Source organism: Schistosoma haematobium, chromosome 3, assembly GCF_000699445.3.
Source record: "Schistosoma haematobium chromosome 3, whole genome shotgun sequence".
NCBI classification, from domain to species: domain Eukaryota; kingdom Metazoa; phylum Platyhelminthes; class Trematoda; order Strigeidida; family Schistosomatidae; genus Schistosoma; species Schistosoma haematobium.
The window spans coordinates 40131709-40155764 of NC_067198.1; the positions used below are offsets into that span (position 1 = coordinate 40131709).

Here is a 24056-nt window from a genome sequence, read left to right on the forward strand (position 1 = left end):
TGGAGTTTTCATCATTCTTCCGAACGACAACTTTAGCACAAACTTTGAGTAGAAGTGAAGTACTCACGATTAGGCACAAAAACTATAATTGGAGAAGAAAGAATGAGTTAGTGAATTATAAAGCGCGAAAACAATTTCATAACTCAGAATATAACTGAAGACAAAGAATGAATACATCTATGTCATTGAGACTGATTTTGAACCATGTTTTACAACATCTTGAACTACCCAGTTATGACAATACCACAGACTACAATCAGCTAGTGTGCCTATAAGTCATGGCATATGTGTATAACTTCATGGTTAAATTCTTTTTAGTGGTTAAAATACCCTCAGCTTTCCTTACTCTACTTGAACATCAGTCAATATCACAGGTTAACAGTAGCACACTATCATTTTTAATTATAATTGGTTATATGTTCTATATTTTCGTTTCTGTTTGATGATTCGTTTACATGTGATAATAAAAAAGCTGATCTATTTATAGCAGATTACTTCCCTATGATATAAACACTTAATTCTAATTCTAATTTATTCATTCTTTTATTTTCATCAAGGCTAATGGTCAACTCATAGAAATTCCAGAATTTTGCCCCTCAATAAATAATATTTTATGGGATTTAGAAGATACAGAGAATGTAAGTTATCCGTCGATATTTTTTAGAAGTTACCAATATTATTTTATAGAATTACACTTACTTACACAACTCTCTAGCATTAGAACAAAGAATAAAATATTACTGAGGCAGTTCAATTTAGGAATAAATTATTTGTAGACACATGAAGAAAACACATTGATAAGTCCATCATTGACAGCTTATCCATGACTCATTTAAAGTGGTATTCTAATTTATAGGTTATATTCGTCACAAACTGATCTCATTTGAGGTACCATTAAAAACCAGATAGTCCAACAGTATGACGAAACAACCGTCCAGTGTTTTCGGGTTTTCCATGTTGGTCTAGCTTAAATTGACTCATGATCTTAACTAATAGAATTTTATATTCAATAATCTCAGTAATTTAAGAATTACATACCATTAATGTTTCACCTAACAATCTGATCCAAACTTCTTCAAGGAAATAAAATATAAGTTAAATTTTATGATAAGACTTTGACAATCCTTTTGAATCCATGATAATTTCTTAAAGAGACTAAAAAATGGTTCAGGCAACTGTTAATAATAATAAGTTGGTGATTTCACATTTTTCCTCTAAATGTATCATTTCATGACATTAGTTTTTATTTTCAAAGTAACATTTTATTTATTTTCAGTGTAATATTTGACATGGGTATCAATATTAAACTATATATTTTATTTAGTATAATATTGAACAAAGACGAATGGTGGCTAGTAGTGCAATCCAGGACACGCGTTCCATCCTATTTGAGACTCGTCAGCTGGAAGTACGAAACGCATATCCTGGATTCCACTGATAGCCACCATCCTTTTTTGCTTCTAATACTTGTGACTTAAGGCAATATCGAGGCAATCCACACAAGGATGCCTATATACCAATAAGAAACTGACCAATTGCATTCCTAAATATCAATGGAAAGATTCAAACAAACAAAAAAATGAGTATAACATTGGGTTTTTCAATGTAATATTATATGAGGTCAAAATGTTTCGTAATGACTCGGTATAAATTTTTGTTCAGTATGATAGACTTGAACTTTGCTTAGTGTGACAACTACATTTTGTAGAAATATAATTCTCTGTCAACTTGGTGTTTACAGTAGGCCTGTGTGTCGTTACACTTAGATGGTGTTTATTAACTTATTATAAAATGCATATAATATCAGTATAAATAGTTTAACAGCTTTTTTTGTTTTGTATCTTACGCTTGATCGTTAGAATTTAATCATCACCAAAGAACCGGGTAAACATAACAATGGTCACAATATTCAGTGATTAGTCATGATAAATAACGTATCCCTATAGGACGTTAGTCCTGACACGAATAGCCTATCGATAATGTCCCAGACTGTGAAGCTGGATAACTTGGGTTAGAATCCTTCGAAGAGTATCATTTCCATCAATATTCCAGGTACAATCCGTTAATGAGCGCCAAATAGCATGAATCCTAGGTTCTGGATTTCCTATTGATTACCTCCAATCAATCAGTATAATATACTATCTTTATCTCTCTATCCTCTTGTATATTGAACCATCACTGTCCATATATCTGACCTTTTATTTTTTATATTTTTTTCAAGAAGTCCATATATGATCAGATTTTCGTTAAAAATAATTGAGCTGAACACACTACACACTTAATAATCTTTCAATACTTTCTAACGAATAGAAATATCATGCTTTCTCTAATTGATTGGAATTAGAATTGGAAGTTTACGATATTAATTGTTTTCCTTTTTTGAATACCCAAGTGAAAATTCAAACCTTTTTTCATGATGTTTACTTTACAATTCAATACATTTACAATACTATAATAGTTTAGTTTTAAAACTAGTGTTTAAATTAAGATTTAAACCATTCTGAGACTCTATTTTTCATGTTATTTACCCACAAAATGAAATACTTGCAGGTACTTTAGTTATCTCAAGAAATGTTACAGTCAGTATTAATAATGACTGAATGCGATCGTCACACCATATCACAAATTAACTGAACTTGGTAATGGAAACTATAGGATTTCAACCGATTTGTCCAAATATGTTTTTCTTAGTGCGTATTTACGTACTTCTGTTACTCCTCGTGGAGAGACATAGGCCGTTCACCAACATTTTCCATCCAACCATGTCCTGGGAAATCCTTTCCAGTTGCTATCCATCCTTTGGTGTCTGCATCCAATTCTCGATGCAATGTGTTGTTTGGTCTTCATCTTTACCGTCTCCCTTCAGGACTCCAAGTTAGTGCTTGACTCGTGATACAGTTTGATGATTTCCTAATTATACGTTCTGCCCACTTCCAGTGTCTTTTCCTAATTTCCCCTTCAACTAAAAGTTGGTTTGTTCTCTCCCACAATAGGCTGTTGCTGATGGTTTCCGACCACACACACTGACTAAAATGTTCTATATGAGGAAGAAATCATTTCCACTGATTTCTTGTTTTCAGTGATTTTTCAGGTAGCTGAATACTATAATTAAATTGTTAATTGACAGATATCAATAGTTTCTTTATTCACGGAATATTGATTTTTACTTTGTATTTAGCCTTTGTTGATTGCTTACGACAATTTACGAATCAATGTTTATCGTTACTTTATGAATGAATGTATACTAAATAACTTATCAGTAATAGCATCATCAAGAAAAGTTGATGATATATTGAAGATACCGACGAAGCAAATTACTGATAAAATTCAAAACGATCCCATTCTCATTACAAATCGTAATAAAAATATAAATAATGACACAGCTAGAAGTAACAGTGTAACATCAACTAAATTTAGTAATGATAAGACCGATTCTAACAAATTAACTACTGAAGCAATATGTAAGTTTTTATTTTAATCAAATTTGCCCTTTTTTCGCTTCAGAAATACTAATATTTATGTTAATTTATTATTAAAAAAGAGTATATTTCTTCTTGATAACATTGTTTTCAAGTTCAGTCAGTCATAAGCAAAGTATAAACTGAAATAAACGTACATCGGTTTAAATTACCACATGATATTAGCACTGAGAGATGAAATTATCTTCACAAAGGTCAGAGTACTATAACTATTAATAGTATCTATGATGGTTGTGTGTCTCTCAATGACCATCGCTGTCAACCAGTGATTCACTCGGTCATAAGCAACGTAGAGCCTGGCAAATATATGTATCAGCTGAAGTTCACACACTACATCAGAACAGCGAGATACCAGATTAATAGAAGCAGTAGTAGTATTAGTAGGTGTGCAAATAACTAAGCATAGATAATACGCATAGATAATAAAGTGATGCAATAAAAAGTACAAAGTGGTTTTAAAATCCAAGACCAAATAGAAGATAAAGATTGACTACTTCTGCATAGAACTAACTGATTCTGAGCTATATCACCTAAAATAGCCAACCACTAATCACAAATATCATGCAGATACCAATCAGTTAGTTTGAACGTACCAGCATGACTGACATCAAAAGTCAATGGCTTCATGGACTAATCCCACATTTACAGATTGAATACCTGTAAATAAATTGTTATATGTAGAGCTTAGTTTCTTATTATACCGTGTACAACTAGAGCACTCGAACGCTAGAATCCTCCAAGTCGCAAATGAGAAAACAGAAGACAAGTGAAAGGAATTCTATTCCAAAACAGTGTCAATTATGGTACAGAACTGTCAGGTATTTATAGTTTTTAGTAAAAACAAAATAATTATATTCCTTCAATCCACATACAGGGGGTTATCAGCATTTGTCCAGTAGGGGAGCTACACGCAGGGATTCTGGAATCTTCTTCCAAAGGATGATTGGATAGAATATCTTTGGCTCTTTCTGAGCTTCTTAGAGCTTCCTCGAGTTCACCCATGGACTGTCCTCACATAAATAAACATTGCAATGTAACAGCTTTATATATTTGTAAAATATAAACACGTATACATGTATGTATATAAATTTTTTGATTAAATCAGTCAAGTAGTTGCTTTCATAATAGTTTCAAGAAAACATTTCAAATAAAAACCTTGTTGTCAGCATAACTGAATGATTTTTATATCGTTATAATTAGTAGTGAATTAAAATATTGTGAATATCATACAAGATAGAATTAATGTTCTATTCCATTCATTATTTCATAAAGAACAATAATAATATCATAGGAATTTAGAAAAAAATGAATATGCACGATTACGAATTGCTTGTTTACCCAAAGCAATCCTGACAATTGTAAACAAAACAAGAAAGTGAGAATTGTAAGTAGGTAACTGTTGTGTCTTTAAGTCCGACTTTTTATCACGTGATTTATTCGCCAATCGAAATATGACTTATAAGATCTCAGTACTGTGCCAAACCAATGACGTTCGACCGGTATGAGCAGCCTAGTGTCCTTATTGGTCCTTTGCTCGCCTAGCCCGTCCAGTTGAGTCCAGAACACCAATAACAGCTTCCACTATACGAATCATTTATTTCAAACATACTTGGTTTATATATCAGCCAAACAGACCGCATCACTCCATATAATAGGAAATAACATTTATACAAAATCAAGCCAAAAAGTGACTGTGAACGTGGGAGACAGTAGTTAATAAATTGAACATAATTTAGGAATAATAAATCATATCATAATAATCTATAGGTCAAAATAAAGCTTATAATAAGATGAATATAAGTATACATAATCTAGTTACTGAACTGAGTTATACAGTAGGAATATTGATATAATATTAGCCCATTAATAGTTCTCAGATGTTACCCGTAATTTAGTCTTCGCTAGGATATAACAGTAACTATAAAATGTATCCGATATGACTAGTACGATAATGAATTATGAATTAAGTTCACTACATTTTAAGCTTATATCATATTGTTTTAACAAGTGATCATTGAAAACAAAATCATGTAAGTTTAGATAGTCTACTTTTACTGAATTTATTTCATTATGCAACATATTCATTTAAAATTAAGTGGTTTGATCCAAATTGCTATGTACAAAATTAGCATGATGAATAGCAAAAGAGTTTGAAATAATACAATAGCAATGACAAAGAAAAAGAGTCTATGGTTTGAAAAAACAGTTTGAAAAAGTAAGTATGATGATATTCTTTAGTTTTCAGGTTGAAAGAGAGATAAAGGGTGAATTAAACCCTTGACCACCATGAAAGATACTGATGCATATTACCTAATATCCGTAACCATTGATTGAAACTATCCACCAAAAAGACTCAGACCAACAGTCAATGACTTCACGTTTATTATAGAAACTGTGGTTATGATAATTGTAAACCCATGTTATCATATAGTCTGATAGTTGCTACAAATATCACTTTACTTCGAAAAATGCATTTTCCAGAATTACATCTAACTAATTAATTTGTAAATATATACAATAAACTACACAGAATCTATAATGATACCCATCACAGAGTTATTAGTTATGAAGTGTATTATAATCTGTTTTACAATGCATAAAAATATTCCTTCTCAAAACATATAGAATACTTCATTGATTTCATCATTTTCTTTAACTTTTTGTTTTGTTTTGTTTTGTTCTATTCAAGTTGGAAATTGTCATTTAATTGGAGTTACACGTCTACCGAATAATCATTTACCATTGTGCAGTATAAATGGTGAATTATGTATGCTTAGTCCAACTGGACGCTTATTAACTCAATTATTAACAACACATCAATTTCGATTATATAGTAAATAATTAATTAATTAATATTTCATTTTAATTAGCTAAAAGAAAAGGATTAACTATTGATGAAAAAAATTTCGAATTTACCGGAATAAAAAAGTTATCCTATCATGATGTATGTTACTTTAAAAGCTATGACATAATCAATTTATTACTGATGTTTTATTCGTATTTCTTAAATGTATTTCCCTGTAATCTCAAACAAACAATAATAAAGATTAAATTCACTTGGTATTATTTGTTGGAATCTTCCCATTGACTGCAATTGATCAGTCTGTCATTGGCATATTTGCATCCTATGTGGATTGCCTTGATATAGCCTTGATTCACAAGCATCATATGCAAAGATGGATAATGACTAGCAGTGAAATCCAGAACGCGCGTTTTGTCCTGTTTGGAACTCGTCAGCTGGGTGTACCTGCATCTCAGAGTTGATGTCCACTCTGAGACTAGAACTCGGTACCGTGGATAACGCGATGGTATTTGAAGCAAACGGTATCAGGTTCGAGCCTGAAAGTGAACATTAACTCTAGGATGCAGGTACATCCAGTTGACGAATCGCAAACAGGACGAAAAGCGCGTACTGGATTCCACTGTTAGCCACTACCCATCTTTGCATATAATAATAAAGATTGTTGGATAAAAGGAGTTCATTCCATTTTATAATCTCTGTACCTTTCATACCCTTACCAAGTTCACAAATTTATTACGTTTACAAGAAGTATTTATGAAGAAACTGTTTAGTAATATGAACAATCAAAAATATTTATCAAAACCACATAAATAAGTTAACAAGATTATGATGTAATCAATTGTACAGACACATTTCGGGAAAGTGATAATTTTAGGTGATATGAAAATCTGATGATGTGTGGATTTGAGTAGTTATACTGGCAAAGTTAACAACTTTTAAATGGTGACCAGAAGAATAAACTTAAACTTACAATGGCAAGTGAACTGAATATTGAAAGTGTTGAATTTCTTGATTTGTAGAGATTATTTCGAATTTAAGATACTTTTTGTCACGGACTAAAGAAGACAGAAACTCATTGAAAACTACAGGGCAGTAGGCACTTAATTCTTCTAGGTTTATAAATCTTCAATAACAGTTATTCATGATAATTCATTGAATTTAACCTGCGACCTACAATTTTTGTGACAATTGCGCTTTCGGTAAGTCACGAAGTCATGGTACATCTATCCATATTTCTAGCTTCGGTTACTTTTCGACACGTGTGCTATAATAAAAAGTGGTGCCAGTAATAATAATATTTTGCGAAATAAAACACATTTTCACCCTATTTCAATTTAGATGGTTACCTACTTTGAACAAGCTTTAAAATGTGGCTGCTCTGAAGTTGCCGAAATATTTGCTAATCATCTGGATTCACAACAAATATGGAGTCAATTGGGTATGAGTTGTTTACGTGTTATGAATTTTGACCTAGGTAAGTATAAGATACTAAAAACACACTGACGGTGTTTCTTATTAAGTTTAATTACGTAACTTCCTCACTCAATAATACCTAATTTCGAGAGGTAATTTCTGGAGCGGTAACCAGTGGGATTAAAACATGTTGTGGGATGTGACATATATCATTATTTGAAACGTATGGTAGTCGTCTAGTGTAGCTATTTTCTGAATATAGAAACGTAGATTATTGGATAAGAACAGAGTGATCTGAAGACTGTACTCTCAGCGATGCCCGAAGTTCCTGAGTTCTGTCTTTAAGAAGGCCTTGTGTGTACGCAGATAAGGTGCCTCATCTAGAACGAAGTAGATTCGCATTATTTCATGGTTTTCAATCGTTGTCTGGCTAAAACCGGCCTGTGATGTAAACTGTTCACTCTTCTTGTCATTGTACACCTTAAAAGGCTTTTATTCAATGGCTATTATCTATTACCTTGAGTTTTTTCCACCCAGAGTAGTTAAGTGTCCCTTTATGTCTTTGGCTTCTAAAATGTCCGTATATCCTATCATTGAGTCCAGTCAATCATTAAATGACTTTCGACTCGACACAAATCGTTTTATGGTGTAGGAGTAGGCTAGAAGAAAGCTAGGGACAGCCAGACCAAAACATGGCACAAATTAATGAAGTCTCTGACAAGTGGACTGAGCCATGTTGGTAGGTGTAGACTACCTGGTTGGGGACCGCGAGATGATAGCAACCGATCGTTAGAGACCTTGAATGACATGACTCAAAATCGTTTGCAATGGCGCAAGTGAATCCGCTCTTTGTGTTCTTCCAAATTCTAATCTTCTGAATTCTCTGTCTTTTGGTTCTCTTTCCAAATTTATTTCACTAAATTATACTCGTTGAATAACATCTTCAAACTCTAATCTTTTCGATTACTGCTTATACTCTTGCTACCTCTAATACTACGGGATTTGGATCGACAACTGCATCTCTGTTCTAATGTGGTATGGCAACTCGAACTGATGTACATACGTACGAAGTTTTACGTTGTTACTGACTGACTGACTGTTATTATTTCACGTTGTCGCACATTACACCTACCTGTGAATCTCAAATACCAGTTTATACTATATGTTTTGTTTTAGTTCTACTATTTATATTACCATTTTCTCTTTTCTGTTTTTTCAACACAATAAAAATAATCCGACACATATTATAATAAAATGATAATAGCCCGCATGTATTTGTCACCTAGTAGTGTTAAAAATGTATTTGATTAACTCTCCGTCCTAATTAAATCAGGTACCTACTAGTATGCGCAGTATGCATATATGCTTATAACCGGATGAAACTTACATTTATTGACAAAACTATATCAATCTTTTAAATAATGCCCCATTTTTAAAACCTAATTTCTTTCATTAAAAGATCTATCTTTTGCTACATCGTCAAAGGTTAGATAAACATACACCAGATTATTTATGTGACTCAGTTATTTATAAACGTTTGAACAATTGGAAAAAATGATTTTCATCATAAGATAACATTATCTAGGAAAGCTGTTGGTTGTCTGCTTAATTCTAGTCTACAATTTTGTAGCCTGCTTAACGATGACTATTCAAACCCACTACCTAGTAAATAACGCGCTAACTACTGAAGTGATGAGTATTGCATTTAAGTTTCCATAATGAAATATCCAGCTTCATGTACATCCAACTATTAAGTCCCAAATTGAATGAAACGTGCGTCTTGAACTCCCCTGCTACTTACTATACAATGATTTCTCATGCAAATAAAGTTCACATTTTACGTTTTAAATCGATCAATTTTGCTGACTTCCTTAAATGTCTATAATGTTATTTTGTTTTGATCTCCATTTTGTAATAATTTAGCAATCAGGTGTTTTCGATCTATTCAAGATCCTGGTCTTATTTTAGCTGTACAACGAATTCAAAAGATTGAAGATCGTTGTTTACTTGCTGGCTATATTGCAATGATTTTAAAAGAATTTGATAAAGCACAAGAATTATTTTTAATCTCATCGGAACCAATTGCAGCATTAGAAGTATGTATATTGAACTTAAGTTTTATACAAAGCTTTTCTTTTCCCTAAATTTGAATTGAGTAGGAATAAAGATCGTAGAAGAATAGTATAAATAGCTTATTCTGTTGATTTTAAATTCGATTAACTGTTATCTACAATTATGTAACCAAACCAATTCAATATAAATCCAAAAACAATTTAAAGGTAGCAAAAGTCCACTACTGAAGAGTCATGAAAAATTGAACGAAAGAGTCAGTTAATACCCTCTATCTTTGAATGATTTTACGTGGCATAAAAACTAACGCTATAGTATACTTGATCAAATATTTTAGTAATTTCCTGGCAGCATATCCAACATATCAGTTATAAACTCTAATACATTAAGAACAACGATTTTAGCAGAAAAACATAAAGGTTTTCTTTTCATGTCATCAATCCTCGCAGATAATTATCAACTTAACATACGTTAGTAAATAACGGAAATAAATAAGCCAAATACGAGAACGGATTTTTGAATACATATATTTTGTACACTCATTGATCTGGACAGACAATCAGAGGGACGAAGCGAAGAGAGGAGACCGTAGCGAAATGACGTGCAGTGAAGAAGGCGAATGAACCAACTCGATTTAATCAAGCGTTAATCGATATTCATAGTCACACAAAAATAAGCTACAGACATGTGATAAGTAGGATAGGAATTGTACACTTATACGCTTACATAAAAATAATCAAGGTTGACAAGCGAATAATTAACAAGGTCAAAATGTATCTTGAGGAGAATGGATAAGTTGGTTTGTCCAAAAGTTAGAATAAGCTATGTGTGTTCGATATAGGACCAGCCACCACAAACTTCACAAAAATCATTCGTCTGAGTTACAAACGTTCATCTCAAAATCCAAATGCCATGTTTATCGAGGTTTACATATCCATGCTTTCTAGAAATTAATATATATATATATTTGTTCACTTTAAATTGTTGATTACTTAACAATAGATTCTAAATTGTGTAATTTAAAGTAGATTATTCAACTAGAAGCAGTAGTTATGAATAGAGATTTGTTATTTTTTTAACAATTTCCTTACTTATAATTTAGATGAGACGAGATCTTTTACATTGGGAAGATGCACTTCAATTAGCACGTAATTTAGCACCAAAAGAAATCCCGTTTATATGTCGTGAATACGCTATAGAAATGGAATATACTGGTGATTATATCAATGCTTTAATGCATTATGAACGTGCGTTAAATCCATCTAGTGATAATAATGAAGATAAATCTTTATGGAATTCTAAAGAGAAGCACCAACCATCACAAAGTATTAATATTGTTGTCTATGAATTTTTTGGTTTATTTGTTATTTGGTCGTTTGTCAAATCCCAAATGCTAGTTTGGTCCTATATGGGGTTTATCAGATAGATGTACATAAACTCCAGTATTGTTGTCCACGTTGGAACATGAACCCAATGCTCATAGTTTCAAACGCCCTATGTGTTATCCACTGAGCCATTGAATCAAAATAATGCGTAACGTGTTCAGAATGTTGAAGATGTTAGTAATTCCACGCTGCTGATATTCGGAACTGAAATCAATTAGTCTCTAATGCCATATGCAAATCCCGAACAAATCTCCTCGGAATAGTGTAATGTTACAGGTTTAATGTATTTGGTATTTGGTTATCAGTAGAATTCAGGACTCGTGGATAATCCATTGAGCGTTTAAAACGAAATGTACAAGTTTCAAGTCCCTGTGTTAACAACAACACAAGGATTTAGGTTTATTTATTTGACGAGCCTCACATAGAACGAAATGTATGTGCTTAATTCCACAACTCGTCATATGCTAAATATACTAAGATGTGTAACATTAACATTCATCGAAGCAAACCGCCAAGAATGCAGGTATGACAACACAGACTGATTGATTTCATCCTTGAATGTTACCAATGCAAAATCAAAAACATTTAATTGTTTTTCCAAAACATTTTATTCCAAGTATCGTTGATACATTTTTTTAGAAAAAAGATATGATTACAATAAAGAAGAATGGTCAAAACATATCAATTTGTGTAATGCTGGTATTGCACGAAACGCCATTCGTCTTGGCGATTTAAAAAGGTATTTTGTTTTGATAATTTTTAAAATGTATTTAGTATTATTAAATAATTAAATAAGCTTTTTATATTTGAATTGGTTATAATTTTCTGATTTGATAACTGTCTATTTTTACAAGCTGTAGTAAGAATTAATGCATTCGTTTTCTTTAAACATATATAAGTTAAATTCACGGATTGATCTAAGTTAGACCACCATTGGAAGCTTGGACGTACTGGTATGGACTGGTATGGGACTCTTCAGCAGTGCACATCCACGACTCTACAGGCAAGACTTGAATTCAAGATAATGAGATTTGTTTCATAAAATTTCTTTAAAAGATTTATAAAATAATGTTTATGTGTATCTTACTAATTTTGAAAATCATTCAACAATGACATAGAAAGTATGTTTCTTTTTCAATGTCTTTTCTTTAATTTTTATCTTACTTGAAAATTTAACTACTTGAATCCTACTCTCAGAGGTATTGAATTGGCTTCCACAAGTGGAAATTCTAGTCTACAAAAAGAATGTGCTGATATTTTAGAAAAGTGTAAAGTGAGTTGAATCAATGAATAACATTAAAAATTATATGAATGTAATTTTGTTTTCGACCTATTAAATCCCTTTAAGTTTATGTTTGTTTCATTGTAATGTCTCTAAAGTATTTGTGATCGATGGATAGAAACATCCTAAATTGTGTCTTATGACTACTCAATAACAATCAGTAGGTGATTGAATTATCCCATTGTTGATATTCAAGACTGAATTTTGACCAGGATTTGTTAATGTATGTGCAAATAGCATCGATATCCCCATTTCATCACAATATTTGAAGAATAGATGAATTGTGGCCAAAGGTGAGTGCCAGGGTGAGCCTTTCTTTCTATTTTTGACTCAAGTCATGAAATAAACATCAACACTGGAATGTAAATACATCCACCTGACGAGTCCCAGATAGAATGAAACTAGAATCCTACATTCCAATGATAATTACAATCCATCCGTTATCAATGAAAATTATTCAAGAGTGATGTAAAATGCATAAAATGAATTTTCTGAAATTATAAAATTGCCGATGCACGTTATGCAAGAATCATGCAAAGTGGTAACTATGATCTATAAATTATGTACACATTTTTATACGCTTTTCACCGAATTTCATGATCTAAAATTTGCGAACATCTGGAGTAAACCAAGAAGATCAGTAACATGTCCATAATTGCCACATAGAAATTTATCGTTAACAAATATTTACTACCTTATTGACCTAGGTCTGTATACAGATCTATTCAATATATTCAGAGAGGGTTTTTGTGGATATAAGAGTGATTAAAGCTAGATCACCATGGAAAACCTGGAATTCGAATCTCGCGAGGCGGGGCCGTGGATGCGCGTTACTGAGGAGTCCCGTTCTTGGAAGAAACGGCCATGGTGGTCTAACTTCATTTGATTCATGAATTCGACTATTCAATATATTCCATAAAACGACGTTAGTTTATAGTCAAAGCTCAGGTTTCCATTGGTCCAAACTTAAGCAATGTCGTTATACAGAACACTAATGATCTAGAATCGCATACATTTATCATTTTATCTGATCACTGTCGGTTGGAACCACCATTTCTTTGAAAACAAATAAGATCAGTATGTTGATACACAGTCTCCACAGTGTAGAAATAGGTTGAAGAAAATTTAGAGCTGGTCAAACAAGATATTGCATTAATCATTGAATATTGATCTGAGTCATATTAGCACATGCAGACTACCTGATTGTAATCGATGTGAATTACGTGACCAAGTGGCGACCAAGTAATATAATATTTTGGTGAGGCTATCATTTATGAACGACCTTTGAGCAACACCAAAATGACCTTGGAATACCCTCCTAATTACTAGGGTTAAATGAGAGCCATAAACCAGTGTGAGGAATTAAGATTATGAGTGAGTGAATTTCGCGCCGAAATTTGAGACCTGCTATCTTAAATCTGATTGGTTCGTTCACAAATTGTAGTCTTGCCGCTAAAAAGATGTATTTTATAATTTCGTAATTTATCTGAAATTACCCTCATTTAGTTTATTTTTTTTCTTAAAATTATTATTTTTATTATATTGAAATAGCATTGGAAAGAAGCGGCTAATCTATACGAATTAGCTGGATGTTATGAATCAGCAGTAACTGTTAATCTGAAATGTAAAAATTATATAAAAGTTAGTGAATTATTAATGCATGTTACAAATACACCACGATTACATTTACAATATGCCAAAGCACGTGAAACTGATGGAGCGTACAAAGATGCAGTTGAAGCTTATGAAGCAGCACATGATTTCGATTCAGTAATAAGGTGAATTTATTGTATATACAATTAAATTTGATTAAAATATAAAATGAATAAAAGTGATGATTTTAACAAGTCAATATGTTTTACTGTTCTTAAGTTGGTCGATATTAAATTACAGTTAACATAAATGAATTAAAGTCGAATTAATTTTGTTTAACTTAGATCCAATGATAATCTGTTTGTCAGTGTCGATTTGTGAATATTATTGAATCTTATTTCGATCATGAATCACAGTTAGACAACCGATGAAAGTTTAGAGACACTAGACTGCTATTTTGTCCTGATGTAAAACTCGCCAACACTGCTCATCCATGACCCTGCAACTGATAATGGAACCCAAGATAAGACCTTCGGTCTCGTGTACGAACTTTATTTTTAAAGAACAAAGATTTTAAACGTTAAAAAATGTTTGAAGTAAATTGCATTTTAATATCAATTATTTATTGAATACATATAAAATCTGGTACGATTATGTACCATAAATGCTATACGATAAGCAAACTAAAGAGATAACGTCGTGAAGAGAACGAAAAAGTAAAGGGACATTAATTAAAAAAGTAATGAATAAGTATATAATACGGCGTACAGCTCGAGTATAGGTACCATCAAGAAAAAGTACTTTCAATCAAGAAAACTTACTTCATTTTTATAAAGAACTGTTGGATCAAAATGATACATACCTGACGTCTCAAGCCTGTGAGTTATACCATTTCAAGGAACACGATCAGACAGTTGGGATTTACCGACGGATTCTTACATATACTGTCTTCTACATAATTGACACTTAATTTCTGTCAAACTAGCCGTCCAAATATTGACGATTATTTAAAGTGTTGAGAAGTTTCTACATGTCCGTTCAACTGAAGCACAAGTAAATAATCTCTTTCCAAACTGAGTAACGTGAATTTTGTTCTGAGTTACAGTTGTAGTTCATAGAGAACTTAGTTAAGACTACTGTCCTTGTTTAAAACAAGTAGGTTTATATTCTACTTCACGGAAAAGGAAAATTTTCTATACAGACCTGTTGAGGTTTATTTAAAGGTACTGGTCTGTAATACAGCTGACGATATGATATCGTCGGATATTTGGATATTTTTCAAGTATAATCCTTTGAGCTTATTCACTACTAGTGAAGAAATTGTAAATGCAAATTCTACTTTTCAACATCATCTTTGTAAAATATATGAACGAGTTAGATGTTTGATATTCAAACGCAAGTAAATCTAAGATATTAAGATGTCTTTTTCGACATATAATTAGATAACCGAAATAATGTATGTACGTTTTTTATTTCGAAGTCTAGATGTCAGCATTGTACAATAGCAAATAGTATAAGTTCTAATCGCTATTTTCATGAATAAATTCTATCGTAAAACATATACAACACTTGCGTTTGATACTTCTAGTGAAACACAGGCAACCGACCACGATTCTCTAACCAACTCTGTCCTAGACTTCCCTTTCCAATTGCTTCCAAGTGCTATTCATTCTTTTGATGTCTTCCTCCAATTCTCGACTAAATGTGTTCTTTGTTCTGCTTTCTTTCTTTCTACTTCAAAAATTCCAAGTAAGGGCTTACTTCAGATATGGTTTGATGGTTTTCTCAATAATATCTGCTAATCACCTCCGGTGAAACAAGCACACAATACAATGTAAATATTTCAGTGATAAAAATAATAACCTACATTTTCACGTTTGTTTTTCATTCTAGATTACAACTTGAAAAGTTGAATAATCCTAATGAAGCTATTCGTATACTAAATAAATCGCATAGTATCGAGGGTGCTAAAATGATTGCACAATATTTCATTAGAAATAATGATCAAACTAAAGCCATACAATTTCTTGTAATATCCAAATGTTTCAATATTGCATTTGATTTAGCAAGAAAACATAAAAAAATGGAATTGTATGCAGAGGCTATCGGTATGATTAATTCTTTTATTGTTATTATTCCATTCAGTGAATGTTAATTAAAGTAAAGGGGTGAGTTAATCAAATGCTCTCCCTTCCAACAAAAAAGACTGATGTTACAGGTTTTCAGTGATGATCTAGCTTAGATAGCCTCATGAATTCAACTATTAAAATTACTAGTTTTCAAAAATCCCCATTCTGATAATAATCATATGCTCACTAGTGACTAGCTTCAATATGGATTTCCTGGAGTTCTAGTGTTAAGCCGTGACCAGTGGACTCCATCCGTGTCAGGTGGAGACAGTTATCCACTTCAGACAATGAATGAAGGGTTGTGAAGGATCATGGATCGATTAGAGTTAGACATCAACATCCATTGAATGCCGACTCAGTAGTCCGGATGTTAAGCGTTCACGCGCTAAACCAAAAGTTCTGGGTCTGAGTCCCACATGCTGACTCACTGATGAGAAGTTCCGCACTAGGACGAAACGATCGACCGGTGCTTTCAGATTTTCATTGGTGGTCTGTCTTAGATCGACTCAAGAATTCAAATACTAAATTTGAAAAATAAATGACATTTTATGTTTCATTAGATAAAATGTTTGTGTGAAATACCTTTGTTAAGTGCTTAGAATGTTTGAAATTTCCAAAAAATATTCTTTCGGTCATCAAAGAGTAAGAACGACAGTGTTAAACATATCAAATTTTCACTATTTTTTTCCATAGAGTTTGTACAAAACACGCAAATCAATTAGTGTTTGTTTCGATTTGCTCTGCCAATTGTAAATCAACAAAGAAATGATTTTTTCATCCCGTCACTGAATAGTAGGCAAACTGGTGTCTTAAGAATGACAATATAGATAACAAACTTCGTCCAAGGCCCCTATTGGGCTACTCCTGATCCTATACCTGAGTAGACGAAGAAGTCTAGGTATGTGAAGTTAGCAACCTTACTGCGTAAAGAACCTCGCTAAAAATCATGAACCAGAAAATTGTAGATAACGATTTCCACGCATGATACCCCTCTATTGGTAGATGAACAACTATATTTCTCTATTAATTCAATCTCCCTAACTCTTCAGACAATTTATTAGTAAACATGGGTGAGACTATAATCTACGGACGGCCTTTGAGAGACGCTATAGTGACTTTGAGAATTCCTTCCTACAAACTAGGGCTAAACGACAGTCATAAACCAGTGTGAAGAATTATGATTAGAATTCACAGTAGATGGTCAGGGTTAAGAATTAGATTTATGGCTTTCATCACGAACTGATATCAGCTAAAATGCCAAAACGCTATTTAGCCAAATGCATGGATGAATTTCGCTCCAAAATCCAGAATCTGGTATTCGGAGTTCGACAGCATCTTTATAATTGAATTGTACAAACTCAGTCAAATCAATAGTCACAAATTAAGGAGTTCGAAGTCGTATTCGGAAGGCTATCTATGTGTCAAGAAACGTTTTGTCTAAGCTGGCCAGCAGTTGCAAGGGATGTGTAGCATGATATACCCACTCGTGATCTGGTGTGTATGAGTGACGGAGCACCTTCAGTTAGTTGTGTCCGGTTAAATTATTAAGCTCAGTATCAAATATCGAAAACTCACAGAACTATCGATTTTGGAGACTTATTTACCACTAAAATCCTTTAAAAAAAATAAGAAAATAAATTAAAAGTTTCATTTGATAGCTTCATAACTAGAAGTTATTTCCTTCACAAAATAAATCACTAATGCGTGCACATAAATTTATATACATTTGTAAACTAAGGGAATCTTATGTACTTAACTGTTTTACAATTCTATATTCTTACAACGTCATAAAATGACTGACTTAAATAGATGAAATAACATCTTAAGAATTTGTGTTTTTTTTTCTTTGTTGTCAGAAATCTGTAACCATTATATCAATACAATTTGGTGTATTCGGACTAATATTATACTACTAATGATATTTAATCAGTAATTTAACAAATCACTGTTAATAGATTGACTGTTATATTTAAAACAAAATATTTTTTAAATGTATATTTATCCATTAACCCATTTGTTTAATTGTATTTTAGGTTTGAATGCATCTGTCAGTGAATATCAAAATATTGCATGTTATTTTGAAAATGAAAAGAATTGGTATTTAGCTGGTAAATATTATTTATTAGCTAAACAATATGAAAAGGTAAAATTACACACAACTAATTTACATTAAATGAGTTAATATTTACACTACAAAATTATTCGACTATGATCTTAATCACTAATAATGATTTATATTATACTAATACCAACTTCGGTTCCCGAAATTTCCGAAATAATCAGGTGATTGTTAACCGCTACCTATCGATAACTTTAATTTCTAATGCCAATCACTCCATCGATTCAATGTTTTCATTAAGATTTAAAAATAATAATAATGATCGGTTTATTCAATATTACTTGTTAATAATAATGTGGAGTTCTCAGTGTACAACGTTTCACTAGGTTCCTCCTACCTTTGTTGTACGTTATATATATATATATAGATGTAGATATATCCGTCAGTACAGAATTATAGATTTTCATTAAAATCATGAACGGATCAATGTTAAACGACCAATGAAAACCTGAGAGTATGGAACATTCGTTTCGTCCCAGTATGAGACTTCTCAGCGGTGCGAATCTACGACTCCGTACGCAGGAATTGAAACCATGACCTTCAGTATCGCATGCGAACTCTCAAACACTAGACCATTGATCCAGCATCCAATAGTGTTAATGTCTAAATTCAAGTAGTCCACGATATTGTGCAACTATCTCTCATTATCTTCAGTAGGTAATTGAGTCACACCCGTCCAATGCTGTCATGTTTTCAATGGTGATCTAACATTTATCTGTTCATGAGTTTAATATATATTCACAGACCAAGTATGTAAATTTATATTAAATTAAATTAAATATTTCTACAAAAATCAGGATCTGAACAACAGCGTATAAGATTTGATTATGTTAGCTCTCACAATCTTTTCGTTTCATTTTACATGTTCGCGATACGATGTTGTAGAGCTTTTGGACCTACATATGCTAATGTGTATACCTCTCGTTCTGCTGGAATATAAACAAGAGAGATATAAATGAAGTGGACAATCTGTATCTGATAAAATAAAACTTGCCAGTTTGAAAGATTTCAAATATTCATTCATAATGACATTTCAAAGATGAAAGTTGAATCACGATTCACCTTACCGACTTCTGTCAACACTACACAACAGAAAAAAAATAATAAGGGACTGTATAACATAATATGTGATATACAAGAATTTGCAAATAGTAAACATTAGTCTCGACTAATGCTAAAATAATTTAGCCTTTTTATATAATGTCATAAAAAAGTTCTTTCATGGAAAGATCAATAGTGAACAGAAGAGAAAACTTGCAGAGAGATAATCGCTACTTGACATAGCTGTTATTTCAGGATCTTCCTTAGTATAAACTTCATGCGATTCGAATACAGTGTTCAGATACTTTTCATGTCTTAGGCTGAAATCAACAAATTGGCATTTAAAAAACATTTTAAAATTGACAACCATACAATCAGTGCTAGGAACTAATTCACTCCAAGGGAGTTTGCAGAGGAAGAAACTGAACTCGAAGCTAGTCATTAATCTGCACATTGTTACTATTCAAGTAAAGTTGTTTTCGGAAGACCTTGTATAAATGTGAAGTAGTATTTATTACAAATGGATATTCTCGAAAAACCAGTACAAATTAAGAAACAATGAACGTAAGTGAATTATATATATGAAAAGCAAGCGTGAGGTTATTCGAAGATGGGATTCATAAACATAGAGCTGATACAGTAACTAATGTTAATTGCAGATGGTTTAATGGAAAATTTTAATTAATCAAGGTAATGATAACTTAATTACTGTTACTTTCTGGACACACAAATATATTTTGTGCTTTAAAATCGCTTCAGAGAAACGAAGAGAAGCTGAGTTATTTTGTTTGCTGATAATTTTGATGAATTGAGAGATGTCAATAATATTCTCTTTATACACTGGATGCCTAGCTATTGCATTATATAGATCCGTTGCACATGTCAGTCTCATTTACTTTGCAACGTTTCCGGAAATGAAAACTTATACCCTTCACCCTGTTCTGCCATTGTATGTGCCCTACCACATACGTGTAAATGGATAAATGCAATTGGACATACTGAGAATAAAGGATCTGCCGATTTGCATTTGCTTTAAGGAGCAGTTTTATTCCTCATAGGATTATCAGTCTTATTGCTTCGATAAGCAATCTTCATTATGGCATTTATTTTGCGGTTAATTATTTCAGTAATTTCATCTCCTTTGAAACGAACTGGTTCACCCCACACAATTCAGAGCTTACACCACTACATGCTATAAAATAAAGCTTTACCACTGGAAAATGCTCAGCTAACACAGCTGTTATACTTAGTACTTATTTTATCTGTAAGACACGGTTTACATTTTTATTGTACTGTAATTTCTTTTGAATGTTATTCTAGGCCATCAAACATTTACTTCATGTACCTTATCGAGAAAATAGTCCAGCTATCGATTTAGCACTTGAAGTAGTTGGTGAAGCTAATGATAGTCGTTTAACACATTTAGTTATTGTTTATTTAATGGGTGAAACTGATGGTATAGTGAAAGATGCCAGATACTTATTTCGTTTATATATGGTTTTAAAACAATATAAAGAAGCGGCTAGAACAGCTGTGATTATAGCTAATGAAGAACAAATCAATGGAAATTATCGAAATGCACATGATTTGTTGTTCAGTATGGTACAAGAATTAAGACAAAGAAATATCCATGTTCCATTTGAAATGTTTGAAAATTTAACTTTGTTACATTCTTATATACTTGCAAAGGTATGTTATTAGTTTTGTCTACAAAATATTGTAAATTATACTAGTGTATTGTGATAAGTCAATGAAAACTATTTAATATCGTGTTGCTCCCCCCCACACACTTGCTTTTCTCCAGGTCTAATTGTACGGCTAAGTTATTTAACACAAGTATATGGTGCAATCCTGAATGATTAAATGTATTTGACATGGCTCCTTGAAGTTAAACTCTTTGCTTATAGATGATGAACATTAAAGGATATCTGTCACTTGAGAAGGACCTAATGCTACTCTAGAAATTTGGACTTGCACCCCGTACCCCAATAGATTTATAATTTAACACAGATTCATGTGGAGCAAACTATGCTTGGGACAAGGATTTTTTCTTAACATCTAACACTGATGTCGGTAGCACATATGATGACCGATAAGGTTAGGATATTAAAATCTTTTGAGAGAGATAGGTTTGTAATATTTTTCATTAACCTCATCAAACAATTTTGAACGAGGTAAATTACGCAGTTATTTAAGTAGTTACGGATAAATCTGCTATTTACAATAAACTTGTAGTCTACAAACTTGTAATAATGCATCATTTTGGTAATTACTTGTTTTCATGATCAGATTCTATTCTAGCAGATATATTTATCTGAATTGTGTATAAATTTTTATTTGCCCACCAAAGCAGTTACAATGGCAGAACAAACACAAGTGCTACTTTGGATGTACTGGAGAGCATTCATGAAGAGATTTACTCGACGGTGGTCAGTAGCTCGACGTTGAGATGTTTCATGTATACAGATTATAAAGTAGACACTACTAAATCTTTTAAGGCGACCAATTAAAAAATAAGCCGTGCTCTTCTGAAATTATTGCTAAAAAAGAAACCAGTGTTTTTATTTTTCCTTACCATGGTAACAAATCATCTACTTCTATTGTAAATTTCAAATCGTTCTTTTATTTGGTTCCTCTGTTTTTGGCACTCTTTTACTTCATAGTTCTTCTTTAAACTAACTGAAATCTACATATTTTATCATTTATCTATAATTAAGCTTTTATCCGCTACAATGTTCTTTGATTAATCACTTTAGACTTATATGTATCTTTATTGAATTTTCACGATATCTCCAGCTATTTATAATGTTATTCATAAGCTAGCAGTGAACATCTGGATTCAGTAACAAACTACATAATCCAATCGGTGTTTCAAGCAAAAACTAATAGGTTTGAGTCCCGATATAAATATTAACACTGGAATGTAATTGCATCTAGTTCATCAGTCTCAAATACAACGAGACACGCATTCTGTATTCTGATATTAGCCACTATAAAACTTCACTAAAATTTTCTTCATTTGTTTAACTTTACCTAAATCATCACTTATACTACTTATGTGTCCATATTAGTAACTTCAAAAAGTGTCCCTTTCTACTACTTATATATGTATGGTATTTTTTTATGAAATATTTATTTCTCTTGTAAGGTTCATGTTAAAAATGGTGAACATTTACATGGCGCCAAAATGTTAATTCGTGTATCAGAGAGTATAAGTAAATTTCCTGCTCGTGAGTTACAAAAAATTTTAGTGAATTAATCATAAAACATGTTGTAAATTAAGGATTTTACTCATTTCATGTGAAACATATTAATTTAAAAATAAAGAGAATTCAGCGAAGAAAATTTTCTGTTCTCGGTGAAATCATTTACTTAACTTCTAGACCACTAAGACGGCATCCAACAATGTTAATGTCTAACTTCAACTAATCCACGATATTGCGCAAACGTCTTCTATTGTCTTCAGTAACTGCCTCATAACAGATATAAATGAACTCCACTTATCAAGACTTCTCACTAGAACTCCAGGAAATCTATCTTGAAGCCAGTCACTAGTTAGCACATGATAATTATCAGTAAAGGGTTGCGGACCGAGGTCTAAGATCCTGGGTTCAAATCCTGTGTATGGAATCGTAGGTGCACATTGCTGAGAAGTCCCATACTAGGACAAAACGGTCATCCAGTGCTTCCAGGTTTTCAGTGTTAGTTTAACGTAGGTCGACTCGTAAATTCGATTGTGAAAAAACTCAGTAGATTATTCAATGACATTCAATTTTCCAAGATACCAGCCAGTTATAACAAACTCAATGCTTGGTATTGATATGCTTTAATTTAAATTGCTATGCCGTATTAGCGTATTAAAATGAGATTATCAGGAAAAATGCCAGAGTAGTAGAATTAGTGATAGTATCAGTGGTAGTTATAGTTTCGACTCGAATTCCGATAGTTATCAAAATTAATATAAATAATTGATTCTGAATTTCGTCTTACCATTATTCATTTTTTAGATATTGTTCCAATTTTAACAAGTACTGTTATTGAATGTCAAAAAGCTGGTTTAAAATCAACAAGTTTTAGTTATGCTGCAATGTTATTACGTCCTGAATATCGTGATAAATTAGATGTAAAATATCGTCGTAAGTTTGAAACACTTGTACGTAGAACTGATTTAAAAACTGATAATGTTGGAGTTTCGTCAGGTGATAATGGTTCAATATTAAATCAAACGAATTATTCTGTTACTGAAACATCTACACCATGTCCATCATGTGGATCACCTTTACTAGAGACTAGTTTATACTGTACTGAATGCAGAAGTACTATACCATATTGTGTGATCACAGTAAGTTCAATTGTAACTTGAGAATATATAATATGTGAAGTGAACGTCACTCTTATATAAATAAATATAATTTATCGGAGAATCTTGTTTAATCCTATTCTCAATACAAAAGAACTACATAGATCTCTTGAGAACAATCTCACAACCTCATATTCCAACGTTGTATTGTGGTATGCACTTCTTATTTTGACAGATATAAGTAGTATTTAACACAAATCGGAAGTGGAATGCCTGCCAGCATAAGATTAAGCTTAAGAGAACACGAAGAAAAACGTAGAGCAATAGGAATAACAACAGAATTAGATGAACGATGAAATAAACTGTAGGAATATATGCAAATGATGTATTTCATGTATGATCTTTATATGTTGCGAAGTCACAGTGTGGTTTTGAATTAAAT

The 24056-nt window shown here is 32.2% G+C and overlaps 1 protein-coding gene across 2 annotated transcripts in view; it reads left to right on the forward strand.

Moving 5' to 3' along the window:
- The window catches only part of WDR19_1 (WD repeat-containing protein 19), a 43875-nt gene that overhangs the window by 14038 nt on the left and 5781 nt on the right, over positions 1-24056 (forward strand). Inside the window, exons 14-28 of one of the 2 annotated variants that reach the window (XM_051213859.1) lie at positions 558-638; positions 3179-3461; positions 6169-6312; positions 6350-6423; positions 7621-7756; positions 9619-9791; positions 10868-11090; positions 11790-11889; positions 12348-12423; positions 13984-14210; positions 15919-16133; positions 18188-18297; positions 20635-21003; positions 22463-22544; positions 23322-23656. In XM_051213859.1, the coding sequence (XP_051069872.1) occupies positions 558-638; positions 3179-3461; positions 6169-6312; positions 6350-6423; positions 7621-7756; positions 9619-9791; positions 10868-11090; positions 11790-11889; positions 12348-12423; positions 13984-14210; positions 15919-16133; positions 18188-18297; positions 20635-21003; positions 22463-22544; positions 23322-23656 (2628 nt within the window). Of the gene's footprint in view, positions 1-557; positions 639-3178; positions 3462-6168; positions 6313-6349; positions 6424-7620; positions 7757-9618; positions 9792-10867; positions 11091-11789; positions 13391-13983; positions 14211-15918; positions 16134-18187; positions 18298-20634; positions 21004-22462; positions 22545-23321; positions 23657-24056 lie in introns of those variants that run through there. The other variant, XM_051213860.1, reaches the window with a different exon arrangement.